The following is a 14,886-nucleotide window of genomic DNA, read 5'->3' as shown; positions in this document are numbered from 1 at the left end:
TTTGATTGAGCTATTAATTACCATAAAAGGTTCTTGAAGTTTTCTGAAATCTAAACAACTGAAGTTTAGAGCAGTTGAGTTAACACCTCAATCAATAACTGATCAAATCTATGTTAATACAACAATATTAACATCAACTAAACATTGATGTGGTCAATTTTCATCAGTTAACAGTTTTTCAGATACTCTAAAAACATACCAGACTTAGAGTTTGTTTTCATCAAACTGTGTTGGTCAGGTTACCTGCAGCTCTTACTGTGGTGGTATAGATGGTTTGTAGTAACCAACAACTGAACCAATTAGCAAATAACACTAACTACAAAGTTCTGCATATCAGTACAATACACTAAGAATTTCTGAATGGACAGATTATAAACTGTTATATTAATTCTACAACTTTTACCTAATTTTGCATATTTTAATGTACAATTAATAGAAATGGTCAATTTGTCTCTATGTAAGCTGAACAGCAACATTATAATTTATCTCAACTTTTCTACCATTCATAATGTTTGAGACAATTGATGTCCTGTAGGATATCAAACTTTGTCTGAAACTGTTCTTTTTGTCATTTTATACACACACACAATAAAGTCTTCAAGTATCAACCATACCATCAAATGATCATAATTTATCATTATAGTACTCATGTTCTTCAGAATATTCAAACTTTCTTTAGTTTAAAACTTTTTACACTGAAGAAAACAAAAAGGTATGACTGAAAAATATACTTATTCAATTAACATATTTTTGTTATGTGCATTTTTTTTATTACGAGGATTACGTTCTGAACTGTTAGTTTTAATTATTACAATTCAAGAATGTTGTTTCATACTTAACCTAATTAACAGCCATTTGGTATTGTTTTAGAATTATATATACACATATAGAAACATCAACCAATGTTAATAACTGATGTTTTGAGTACATGAAGGTGTGAAATACAGGGTGTTGAGAACGTCACTGTACACTTATATATTTATTAACAGACATGTTTCAATATAGAATACAGGAGGTAAATATGAATGACAATTATAAACATTGTTGAAAGTGACTCCCGTTGACATCAATACAGGCTTGGATCCTTCTTATTATGTTTCTGAACACTGCTATCAGTTGCTGGCTTGAAATAGACTGAATAAAATATGATTACAAAACTGCACAGTGACTTTCTGAACACCCTGTACATCAGTTAAGTAAATGATGTAATAAATGAATAGAATGCACAAACTGGCTAAACTATCAATAACAGAAAAAAAAATTTAAAGTGATCTCAAACCAAGTAAAAGTTACATCAGATTTTCTGGTTACATTTTTCATATATTCCTTTATAAATAAAAGTAACAATTTGGTATAAAGTAAATGATCATATATTTTGTAAATATGAATTTTTTTCACTATTCTATATAATTTTGAATGCTAAACATAGTTTGTATTAAATTACAAGAAATTAATCTTTTATTTGATTTTTGTTAATACCATTAAAATGGTCAAAACTGCAAGAGGTTTTAATAAATTACAAAAGCAGAAGTAAAAGAAAATTCAGTCTGTTTTAGGAGTAATCTCTTCTTTCTGACTAAAACACAAACAGCCACTGTTAATCACCACCTCCCTCCCTCACAAAAACACTAAACAGACCCTAGTATTAGCAATAACTTGTACATTTCTTTTAATTAGTTCACTATGTAATTACAATCAAAAGCATATAAAAATATCAGCTATGGATATACTTCTGTCAGCTGACATATCCAATCCAGCTGAGGAGTTCTAGTACAATAGAAATGCCTCCCATTTGAAATCCAAAATGTAAAATGTAAAAATGAAAACAAAAAAAGAGGTCTGGTATGACCTTTATTACTGTTTTCATTGCTCTACCATTTCATACCATAACATGCAGCTAACACACTTAATGTTTATATGTTCAGTACTTACAACTCTGTTTAACTTCACAGCTAGGATAGTATTAGAGTAGCTGTAATTGCAAATTTCAGTTCCTTTCTTGAAATGACAGACTTTGAGTTTGTGAGGAGAAGAAAGGCTAACAACAGCCACGAGACTTGAGGAGAAGAGCCTCTCCACAATGCATATATCTTCACTATCTGTGATGAAAAAATATATACATACTGCTTCTTAATATTATGTTCACAGACAACTTTCAAAATCAGTAGAAAAATCATAACCTCTTTAAATATTTGTTTCTATTTTTTTTATTAAGAAAAAACAAATTGAAACATAACTGATAAGTTTTGTGACAAGTGTTAAATTTTTAAATAGATCAGTTACACAGCAAGAGAGTGAACTAAAAGAAACATTTTTTAAAAAAACTTTATGCTAGTAATGGACTCAATAATACTTCACAAGAAACTTGTATGACATGTTATTTACCAGAATGGAACCTTTAAGAGTGAAATACAAAAACAAAATTAAATGTTATGACAGAATTAATAAGTAGCAAGAGATATACTGCTCTTAAAAATTATTCATTTAAATAAATATTAATAGCACAGTCCATCTTACTTATGTATGTCTTTCTTTGGGGTAAAGACATAGTCCATCTTACTTGTATGTGTCTTTCTTTGGGGTGGAGACATAGTCCATCTCAGTTATGTATGTCTTTCTTTGGGGTGGAGACATAGTCCATCTTAGTTATGTACGTCTTTCTTTGGGGTGGAGACATAGTCCATTTTAGTTATGTAGGTCTTTCTTTGGGGTGGAGACATAGTCCATTTTAGTTATGGATGTCTTTCTTTGGGGTGGAGACATAGTCCATTTTAGTTATGTATGTCTTTCTTTGGGGTGGAGACATAGTCCATTTTAGTTATGTATGTCTTTCTTTGGGGTAGAGAATCTTAAGAACTGTAGAGGATGTATATCTAAAACAAAATATTCAAAAACGAACTAGAACTACTTCATTTGTTGGTTGATTTGGTGTTTTATGGCCCAAAGCAGTGAGGCTATCTGTGCCAAACATCCAGTAAAAAGTTAAAATTAAAGCAGAAAATTTATAAAAGTAAATTAAGCTAAAATAAAACATTTTGAAAAGGCATAAAACCCATGTTTACATCTAGTCTATAGCATTAAGAAAACACTACAAGTGGTAGAGGACTTTCTGTAGCATAATGTAATTATCATAACTAACCAGGAAGACTAACAGGTGAGTACAAAAACTACCATCTGTCACCTGAAGTTGGCCTTTTTAGTCCTGGTTCTAAATTATTTGATGTTATGGCCATTTTCAAAAAGTAATAAAAATTTGAAAAGACTTGTAGCAAAATTTTAACAATAAGTCACCAGGATGACTAACAGGTAGTTCAAACAGCAGCATTAGTCACCTGAAGTTGGCCTTTCCAGTCTTGGTTTCAAGTTATTTGACTTTATGACCATTTTCTAATTTCAAGTCGAACTTGATGGACTGTGATTCTTAAAAGGGAATCTCATTTAAAAAGGTCTAATGTATAAATTAAAAAACTAAAATAGCCTTTGAGAAACTAAAAACATTTCCAAAGTGGACAGTGTCACCATCACCAATAACACTAATGTTATGGTCAAACCTTAGGACAAAACATGTTTAAAATGGTGCCATCGTTGAGAGTCGTAACGACTGCAAAAAAGTAAAATGTGGTTTACTGTGACCCGAGTATCACACAAGCTACACACCGGTGCATCAGTTCCAGATAAATAAAAACAACGAGTTAAAAAACTGTGACCAATGCATAGTCTAGTTAGAACAACTTCCTCCTTTCGATCCTTATGACAGCAAGACGGCCAAAGTCCAATATAGGGTTTTATTTGGAAAAGCTTGTTTTTACGTTGCTCATTCTAAATTAACTGCCAACTGGCACGAAGCCGAGCTTTCAATACAGGACCATAGTCCATGTATGGAACAGGCACAGCAGTAACAGTGACAGAACAGATAGACTTTGCTGCAGTGTCAGCGAGCTTGTTCCCACGAATACCAATGTGGCCCGGTATCCAGAAAAACTGGAAAGAAGTAGATATTAAAGAGAAATGGGCCAGTTGGTTTTGAATATCGGCAAGAACAGGGTGTGAATCAACTTGAAGCAATTCCAGGGCCAGTACTGAGCGAGTCAGTATAAATAGTGCAGTTGGAGTACTGCTTAGCTTCTATGTAATCCAGGACAAGAGAAATGGCATACAGTTCAGCAGTGAACAAAGAAGCTGTAGAGGGGATTCTGCACGCAACCATCGAACCACAACAAACCACGGCAGAGCCCACACAGTCACCTGATTTCGAACCATCTGTATAAATAGAAATGGAAGGATGGCAAATAGCAGACAGTATTTCCAATCAGGAGTGTCTACTTTTCTCAGATGACTTAAAGATAGGTCATAATTGGGGACTGTAAGAAGCCACGGTGGGATGGATTGACTAGTGGATACAGCAATGTTATCCAAAAACAGACCCAATTCGTCCAACCATGCTTGGATACAAAGGCCAAAAGGAGCAATGGCAGACCATCTGGTCTAATAAAGCATGGGCCATCGAGGAAGGGAAACACAACACAGGTGGGATGCTTTGGTAAAGAATGAAATTTCGAAGCATACAGTAAAGACAGTTGTAAACAGCAAAGGTGCAAAGAAGGTTCATGAGACTAGCTCTGAACTAGGGAAGTGTGGAAAGCCCCAGTGCAGAGCCAAAGTCTTTGTTGATGAATAGGGTCTAGCATCTTTGAAGCCAATGGTCTGGTAGAGAGACAGACCAGTGATCCATAGTCGAGTTTTGAATAAGATCACAATATATCTTTAGTATATAATGTTGATACACTTCCCAAGTAGTGGTAGAGAGGATATGGAGGATGGTAAAAGCTTTTGTACATTTGACCCATAGCTGCTTGATATGTGGTATAAAGGTAAGTTTATGATCAAATACAAGCCTCAAGAACTTAGTCTCAGAGACCACAAGTAGCACAACTTCACTGATACAGAGTTCAGGATCAGGGTGAATACCCCAATGGCAGCAAAAGTGCATGCAAATGGTTTAGAGAAAGAGAAGGTAAAGCCGTATGCTGTAGTCCACTTCAGTAAACAATTTAGGGCATTCTGTAGCTGCCATTCAATATATTTTCACATCTCATGTCAGTTGTCGACATAGAGCCCATTTGCAACGGTGAGAGGAAGTTGTTCAGTGATGGCATTAATTTTTATACTGAAAAATGTGACACTCAGCACCCATAAATATAGAGGTCTCGCAAAATGCCATACCTCCATGTTGTATCATAAGCCTTCTCAATGTCAAAGAATATTGATACAAGATGTTGTTATTTGAAAAAGGCTTCTCCAATTGATGTTTCAAGTCAAATCAGGTGATCCATGGTGGAGCACTGTTGTTGGAACCCACACTGGGTGGGTGAGAGGAGGTTGTTTGATTTGAGGAAGCATAACAAACATTAACCATCCTCTCTAAGATCTAACAGAGACAGCTCGTGAAAGCAATTGGACGGTAGTTTGAAGGAATCTTGGTATCCTTCCCAGGCTTGGAGAAAGACATGACAATAGCCTGGCACCAGGCATCAGGAAACACATTCTCCTGCTAGATCTGGTTAAAAACCAGAATGATACCAAGAGAAGCCAGAGACAGATGGCGCAACATCTCACAGTGTATATCATCAGGTCCAACCTATGTACTGCCAGACCGATGAAGGGCCAGTTTGAGTTCCACCAGTGTAAAGAGACGATTATAGTAATAAAGACAATCAGCTTGAAAGGAAAGAGGTGATTGTTCTGCCCAAGTCTTCATGGCTAAGAAGGTGAAAGAAGAGGCAGAAGTGCCAGATACCTGGCAAAAGCTTTCACCTAGAGTATCGGCAATGCTCTGGGTATCAGTTACTTCCTAGCCATCAGATAGCAAGATTGAGAGTGGGGACAGAATGATATTGCCCACTGACCTTTAGAATCTTGTCCCAAATGACTTTGGAACTGGTGGTAGAGGATATGCTGGTTGTGAACTTAATCCAAGATTCCTTCTGGCTTTGACGTCTTACTCATCAAGCATGTGCATGGGCCCTGTTGGAAAGCGACAAGTTTCAAGAGTGTGGGATATCTACGGAAAGTATCCCAGGCTCGTTTTGAGCCTTCTGTGCCATGTAGCAGGCAGGATTCCACCATGGACGAGGATATAGTGGAAAACGTGTCGAAGTTTTAAGCTACTTGTATAATACAGTCAGTCACTGCTGCCAAACAGTCATCTATTGATGGCTTACAGACAATGGCAGGATCAAGTTCTGCAAAAGCAGTGAAAGAGGGCCAGTATGCCTGATCCAGCTTTTGGTGGCATCGACCACGGCTAGTCTCTCTCAAGATCATAGGAAAATGATCACTGCCTCGTGAATTATTGTGAACCCTCTATGAAAAATGGTAAAATAATGAAGTGGAGTGAATTGAGAGATCAATAGTAGTAAAGGACTAACTAGGCACATGGAAACAAGTAGATGAACCAGTATTGAAAAGAGAAAGGTTGTGATCAGACAGCATACACTCTACAGAGCAACCCCTCCTATCAATATCAGCACTTCCCCAGAGGGGATGATGTTCATTAAATTCCCCCAGGATGAAAAAGGGAGATGGCAACTGTTCGATGAGAGCATCAAGGTCTGATTGATTATATCTCTCTCCAGGTGATAGATAGAGAGAATAAACAGTGATGGTAGGACCCAAGGAAACAATGATGGCTACTGCCTCCAAGTGTGTCAAGTGGCAAAAACAGGGCAGGCACATGTTGATCAACCAATAGTGCCACCCCTCCATGCACTCGTTCATCACACAGCCTGCCATTTCTGTATGAAGAAAACCGCTGAAAGGTGACTCCTGTAAGAAGAAACAAACAGGATGGTAGGAAACAATCAGTGTTTTGATGTAATCCAGATTAAAACATAAACCTTGACAGTTCCATTGTATCAGGGTGGCCATTTTTATTTACATGTAGGTGAATTGAGTGGAGAACCCTTCTCTTTATGACCACGTCTTTTTTCCTTACTTTCCTTATTCAAGGGAGGTCTATCAACCTCCATGGATCCTGCCCTGGTTCGATTAGGCAAGTCATTGCTGTTGGAAGTGGATTCCAGAGACTGAGGATGTGAATGAATGATTGTTTTGCATCTTGGGGTGAGAAAGAAAGATGGATCCAAAGAAATTCTTGTACCTGAAACCAAAGGATGCAGATCTTGGGGTTTGGTGGAATGTATATCAGGGACAGAGATAAGTGTCGAAATTGATTCATCAACTTAAACCATGGAAGTCAAAGGACTTTTTATTTGTTTGGAGTACGATTCTTTAGGGGGCATAGAGAGGTCTGTCTGCACTACCACAGTAGCTGTGGAATAAAGTGCAATAGCATACATCTGAGATGAAGTGGTGTACAGCAACTTGCAAGCCTCAGGATAAATAATGTTCAAACTGTGCATCCCTTTTTCTTCCAACCATTTAGAGCAAAAGCGAAAGTAGAATGGGTGAGAGCCATTGCAATTGATGCAATGAGGGTCCGTTTCACACTTTTCGGCATCATGATCCCTGCCATTGCAATGAGCACACGTCAAGGAACCATGACATGACGTCTTCATGTGACCAAACTGCTGACACTGGAAACAGCAGAGAGGGTTTGGAACTATGGCCATATTCTGCAATTAGATAACCTGCCTTGATGGTGGCAAACAGACGTGGTGACGTAAATGTGAGAATGAGGACATTGGTCGGCATCATAATTCCATCTTTGGGAGTGGAGATACGCCTCACTGCAGAAACTCCTTGGGTGGAGAAACCAGTGAGAGTCTATGACTCTGAGATGTTCTTCAAATCCCTCTCAACAATAACTCCTCATGACAAATTCAAAATAGCATGAAGTGTAACCTCAATAGGTATATCCCCAATTGCCTTTGAATGCAAGAGGAGTTCACTATGTTGAGATGTGGATGTTTCCACCATTAATGTCACTAGATTGGAGCTTCTTTACTGACTTTAGAGAGCCAGCAAGTCCCTCTAGTCCCTTTTGAATGAAAAAGAGAGACATTTGCCTTAAAGGTTTGTCTGAAAGTGAATGCAATATACGAAAATGAGATACAACACGTGGTACATATAGTAAGGACTGCTGCTCAGAATCTTCAAGACGTAGTCATTTACCTATAGACTGCTTTATTAATATTTTATCAATGTTTTTAATTGGAGTATCCATAATGTAAAAAGGAAAATTTCAGTACCCACTGACCCCATTCACCATGGAGCCCTACGAAGGGATGCACTACAATGTCAAACAAGGAATCTGCAACAATGCCAGGGTTTTGTGAGCACTATACCCAAACACCAGCATCAGATACAATGTCCACAACACCTGCTGAGAACATCCAACACTGGTACTTGGTTGACCATAGCCCATGTGGACCAGCCAAATAACCTCAGGGGGGGCCAACCTAAGACTGCCCATCTAAAGGACTTCAAGGCTAAAGTGTTGGATTAGAGTCAGACCCTTCAATCACCAGGATCCTCTCCTCCCCTTCACGGGCTGCCAAGCATGGCAAAGACGTGGGTGAATGTTTAGATCCCACAGGAGGTAAACTGAAAGAACAGAACCTTCCCTAGGAGGTCCCCCTCACCACATACAGGAATCCACACCGAGGGGAACTTAGAACTAATCTGAAATAAAGAGACAAAGTTACTAATCCTAATAATTTCAATAAATTATATAAAGAAAGCTGATAAGTTGGAAAACAAAAAGCTGAATATCATAGATTTTAAGAAACAATGAAAAATGTGCTGGCACAGATATTTTAAACAAATCACCTGCAATAAGATATTTTTTTAAATCAACAGATATCAATATTGATTGTGACATGCTTAATTATTTAATTAATAAAACAAATGTCAACATTTAGTTATTCTTGATTATGATAAATAATTGTTCTTCACAACCAACTAATTAATTCCAAATTGTTAAAAACATTTATTAACCTGTTCTCGGGTCATGAAACAACGTAACAAAATCAGTAATTTCAACATTGAAAAAAGTGTCAAAAGTCCATATTTATTTAATTTCAAACTGAACTATTAATGTTACATTAAACACATCAAGTTTATGCTAAAAAGGATGACTATTAAATAACAAACAATATTTAGCTGCAGTGTTTTAACTAGCCACAATTTGGTGCTCTTGCAATGCAAGGCTTACTGTATGTAACTATACAAGAATTGTTTCTAGTATCAAATACTTGTATACAAACAACATACATTTCTATTCATTATTTAAAACATGAAAACATAATTACTGGTTATATAATGCATTTTTTTTTAATCTAAATGTGTATGTTTTATCTCATTTACATTGTGTAAAACAATGTGTTTCAATCAAATAAGTTCTGGTGGTGTCTTCAGTAACTTATGTAAATTAAAACTTTACATAGATTTGAATTTAGAATCAGTAATGCATTTCAGATGGTCAAAGGTAAAAACCTTCCCTTCATTACAACCCTAGTTCAAAGAGTTTTATTTTGTTATTAGTTTACAGAATGACTAGTGGACACCAGCATTTAACAATAGTTTAAAGGAATCTAAGTTTCCTGAAAAACGAGAGTAGCTTTACATTTTTCACGAGGATGGGTATGAAAGAAGGACCTTAAAGGACCAACTTGTTCCTTATTATCAACATAACTAATTCAAGGGCTAATGTTTTTGTTTTGATTTACATAGGTTGCCTCTTTAGTTAATAAACACCCCTTTATGTAAACTCTAATCCTGTCAAATATTGCAAGACATAATTCTAAATTGATTCACACATTTGAAACTTACCATTTTCATAAATCTTTTCAAATGTATCCACAGAATTCAAAGAAAACAACTTGTATCCAGTCTTAGTTCCCACCGCAAGAGATCTGAAAACAGTAAAATTATCACAACTGAAGTTATACTGTCCAAGATACATGAATCTTTTCTAGATGTGGGTATTTAAACTCTAATATTGATATAAATGTTATGTAATACCAATAGCACTCACTTGTTAACACAAATTTAATGCAAGAACTAGAAAAAAAATAGTTCCTGAAACAAAATTAAGCATAATGTCTTACCCCAGGTTTCAGGCCCGAAACTCAAAATGTAGATATGAACACAAATAAAACCTGTTGTCATCAACAATGTCATACTTAGTGTTAGAAATGTGGGTCTAGTTCAGTTTATGATGTGATGTGCAGATCTTGATCCTTGTGAGGCATTAGCAGCAGGATTACAATCAGACATCAATTTAAATCTTAAATATCTAAGTTGGGTGATACCATACCAGTATAAATTATAAATAACATTAACCATTTCTTAAATAATTGTATGTATTTGTGAAGAATGAGTTAGTACCTGCTTAGCAGATTCCTTTGAGGAAAGATTCACTTTGACCTCCTTTTGCCTACCACATTTTCCTATTTCACAACTGATCAAAACTAAGTAGTTTGCATGTTACTATGTTTAATCACAAAGTAATAAAGAAATTCTAATCAATAAACAGAAACTTTAAAAATCAGAATTTGAAATTATCTTTAAACCAATAATTAAAATGCTGAAAAGATGTTAATGGTTGGTTTTAACTTCATCAAGTTTTGTTTTATTGTAAGAACATTGGACCACCTATTATTACAAGCACTCATGACACCCAACCAAAATTACTGTAGTGCTTTACTCCCATATACAGAATATATCTAAGAAACATTTGAAAGAAGCCATCTTCTATACTGAAGTGAACTTCACTGATGTAGTAAATCGATTAAGTAAACAGACAGAAAAGTTCAGTAAATAATTAAAGTTGATACAATACCATTAAGTAGCTAAAAAATATTTTATGGTGGATATTGTCCTTAAATATCTATTGTATTTGATAGTACAGAAACTGGAAAAAAAAAAGAATTTTTAGGAGTGGGTGTATTGTTAATAAAGAGACTTGGAATAAACACATTAGTTCTGAAGAAGATATCACAGAATATAGATGTTTTCTACAAAGCTAAGTTTTACTTGGCAATGAAGCACTTTACACTTCATGTTGTGTTACTTAAATATTAACTTACTTAAATTACAAATGTGAAATCTGAGGTTAAATATGTATACATTTTGGTTTAAAGAGTTTGTTTGTTTTTTCTACAAAAGAAATATTCAAGATATAAATGTAATATAGGTTATAGCAGACAGAAAAAATAGTAAACAATCATATATAATCATGATTGTAATAAACATACAATTAGTATTAGTTCATTTAGTCTTATCGTGGATTTATTAAACTAAAAACCAAGTTATTTCATATAATGACATTAACATATACAATACACTATCCTTCAAATTGAAAGGTCAGAATGGTTTTACTAGGAGGAAATCTTGACTTGCTAATCTTTAGACATTCTTGAAGAGGTTACTGCTTATGTATAAAAAAGTGTTGATTTCATGTTTGTAGCTTTAAAAGTTTTCTCTGTAGATGTGCGAGATATATTGATTCATTCGGTAGAAGTTATAATTTCTCTACACTAAAAATGTGTTTCCAATAGGTACTTTCCTCTTCTCTCAAGATCAACTATTCCTCTTTGGTGCAGCCCTCTATATGCAAAATTTTTAATATCCATGCCACAACCCTTCTGCACCCCCAAATTCCAATGTGTCTCACGTTAATCATCATGCAACACATCTCCACCAATAGGAGCAATACTTCAATGCAAAGAGGGAGTCACATACATCACATTAGTGTGCTGTGTTCCTATGGGTGAAGTAGTTATGCATGATGATTTGCGTGAGAGATACGTTGAAACTATTTGATTCCAACGGGGGGTGGATGAAGAGACTTGTGACATTCATAATGAAAAAGTTTGCATACAGAGGAAAGTACCATATTGGAACTGGTTATGTGGAAAAGAAGAAGGGGAGTTGGTATAAATGGAGTTCTCTCATCTTCGATTAAAGTAAAAAATGGGAATCTTAGGGCTCAGCATTAGGACTTTTGCCCTTTATAACTTATATCAATGATATCGTTGAAGGAATGGTTAACAAAATTTATATTTTCCTATGATATTAAGCTCTTGTGTGTTGCTCAATATGAGGATAATACCATTGCTGCTTTGTAAAAGGATGTGATTATTTGGTGAGATGGGCAAATAAATGGAAGATTGAGTTTTAATTATAATATATACAAGAAAATGCATGTGGGTTATCATAATTTGAATGGGAACAACTTTGACAGCATTATGAAAGGAAGAGATCTTGGTGTGATAGTTGATCAGTCTCTTAGCCACCCAAGCAGTATGCTGTTGTTGTTAGTGGTAAGATAAACAAATTTTAGATCATATCAACAGAAATACTGAATATGAAGCTAAAGGAATTATAATGTCATCATACAGGTCATTAGTTAAACCACATTTGGAGTATTGTGTCTAATCTTTGGCTCCTTATCTTAGAAAGGACACTGAACTGCTGGTAAGAGTTCCAAAGAGGTCTGTTACAGAAATAGCTGGGACGGTAAGGTTATAAGATAAGACAGTAGTTTAAAAATCTTCAAAACTGTTTTATTGTGGGGAAAAAAGAAGCAAGAGGTTTTAAGTTGTTTAAAACAGTTTTATGCCTTGTCTTTTCTCATATTTAATTATGACAATGATAAAATCAAGAGACATAAATTTTGTCACATTAGAGATCTTCTTCAGCTGAGATTTATTTTTCTAGCAAGATGTTTAGTCTTTGAAATGGGTTACTTTCAGGTGTGTTAACTATAATTAATTCAGGGAAGATTAAAACAAAACTTAATAGATGTATGAATGAAGAAAGGCTGGTTTTGAGAGTTTCATGATTTTGTTCACAAAGTTCAGAATAGTGGATAAGATAGCCTAGATGGACCAAGAGATCCTTTGTTGTCCTTAAACTATATGTGCATGTATTATTAGCACAATTACTGCACAACTATTTACCATAAAAATATGTTTTAACACATTTAAAATCAATAAGTCTACTGAAGTTCCACTAACAACCTTTAACGAAAAATAATACTTTGTTCAAAAAGAAATATAAAAGTATGTTACTTTGTAAATAAGAACATTAAATTTTATGAGTTTCATTAGATTATTTGCTTAATGTGTGCAAATTATACTGTTCAAACATCTATTCAATGTAAATAAATATACAAGTTTCATATTAGTATATATAAATTTATTTCAGTAAGAAAGTTGTTTTTTTAGAGCAGTATTATGGTTATGTGGTATCTTGATTTTCTACCTTCCATTTGAAGGGTACTTACTGATTCAGATTATTAGAGTTCAAAATAATTAGCAATACTATATTTAAGTTTAGTTATATTTTTACTTAGGTTTAAAGTACTAATATTATATAACTTTGCTGGGTAAGAAATAAAGATTTGAATTGTCAACCAATCTTATTAAAATTCTGACAGGGTACAAAAATAATATTCCAGGCAGGATCTTGGTAATTCACACTATGCTATTTTCACTTCTATTTTTAAAACAACATGCTCTTCTCACACAATATGTTAAAGAACTAAGTTTTTTTTCAACTTTTGTACCCTATGTGCATCTTTCAACACTTAAAATGTGAAACTTAACAAAGAGGGATGATTTTCTATTAGCCATTCGTTTATCATAATTTCACCAGTAATACTATAAAACTAATGGTACGAGTTAACTCACACAAGCACACTATTCATTGATCTCTTTCTCGTAAAAGATACCATGCGTATGCTACAAGATACATCTAAGACTTACCAAGGTTTAGATTATGTGTATTGTTTATACCTATTCTGAAACAGTAACTGGTAAGCCTACATTTGATACACTTACGTGCAGTCTTGATTAAAATTGACAAAAAATACTCCACTGTTGGGATCCCCACCTTCACCAGCTAAATTCATCAGGGACGATATTCCACTTTTGAAACCTTCCGTTAAATAATTTAAATTACTAGCTAAGTGTTGCATAAGATCTAACGTTAAAGATCTATTTCACTTTCATGTTTCGTCATTAGAAATAAAAATTTGACTGGGAGTAGTTTAGACAAATAAAGAAGTTAATTACTCTTTCTTACGTCAGTTACAGCTTGATAGTCGAATGAGTATTTTAAAAATATACGAAAGTTTTAGTAAGTTTAGTTCCGATTATTAAGCACCGCTCAATAAATCAATGATAATGTTATAGTTGAATGTACTATAGCTTAACAATCAATGAACACTTCACACCATGATACCACTATCAGAAACTTATAAACACATATCCACAAACCAGGCTAGAGAACATTTGCTCATACGACATAATCCAATCGGATTTTGTGTTATATGGTCATTTCCTCTTTATAGGTGGAGACAGAAATTAGAGAATTATATTGAAAAAATAAACAGAATATATATTAAAGGTATATTTAAACAAATAATTTTAAAATATTTCATTTCACAGACTCCTACTTGTTGGTTTAACGTAAAATAATAATTTTTATGATACGATAATTACAAAAATGTGTACAATTGAAAAATAAAGTTAACTTTAAGACATCATATAATCAAATAGACGTAACCGTTGTGGTTGAACAACATTGTGATGATTTGAGCACCCAATTTTGCAATGTAAATCAGAATCAAATAATTATTCATCAAAATTTCAGCTACAATAATTAATTCCGCAAGTTATAATGTAAAAGCTAACTTGAATTTAACACTGAATAATGTATATATTACAAATTGCTGACCTGCCTTCATTAATGTATATTTAATTTTTATTTGGAAACTTTAAATTACCTTCTGTTCAGATATTATTCACAGATAATATTTAAATAAAATATTTGAAAATGTATATACACTTATTATAGCACTCAAATTTTTCTGTTATATCTCTTTCTCTACGGTTTTGTTGTTGTTGTTTGTTTGTA

General features: G+C 34.3%; 1 protein-coding gene across 1 annotated transcript in view; it reads right to left on the bottom strand.

Annotated features, from left to right (window-relative positions):
- Positions 1-14,317, bottom strand: part of LOC143240897 (WD repeat domain phosphoinositide-interacting protein 2-like) — a 31,001-nt gene extending 16,684 nt beyond the window's left edge. Inside the window, exons 1-3 of the mRNA XM_076484139.1 lie at positions 13,809-14,317; positions 9,793-9,875; positions 1,933-2,099 (exon numbers count right to left, since the gene is read on the bottom strand). Coding sequence (XP_076340254.1) covers positions 1,933-2,099; positions 9,793-9,875; positions 13,809-13,945 — 387 coding nt within the window. The 5' untranslated portion in view covers positions 13,946-14,317. The remainder of the gene's footprint in view (positions 1-1,932; positions 2,100-9,792; positions 9,876-13,808) is intronic.
- Between the last annotated feature and the right edge of the window lie 569 nt (positions 14,318-14,886).

The sequence above is a fragment of the Tachypleus tridentatus genome, chromosome 13, assembly GCF_004210375.1.
Source record: "Tachypleus tridentatus isolate NWPU-2018 chromosome 13, ASM421037v1, whole genome shotgun sequence".
NCBI classification, from domain to species: Eukaryota; Metazoa; Arthropoda; class Merostomata; order Xiphosura; family Limulidae; genus Tachypleus; species Tachypleus tridentatus.
This window is presented reverse-complemented; position numbering and strand designations above follow the sequence as displayed.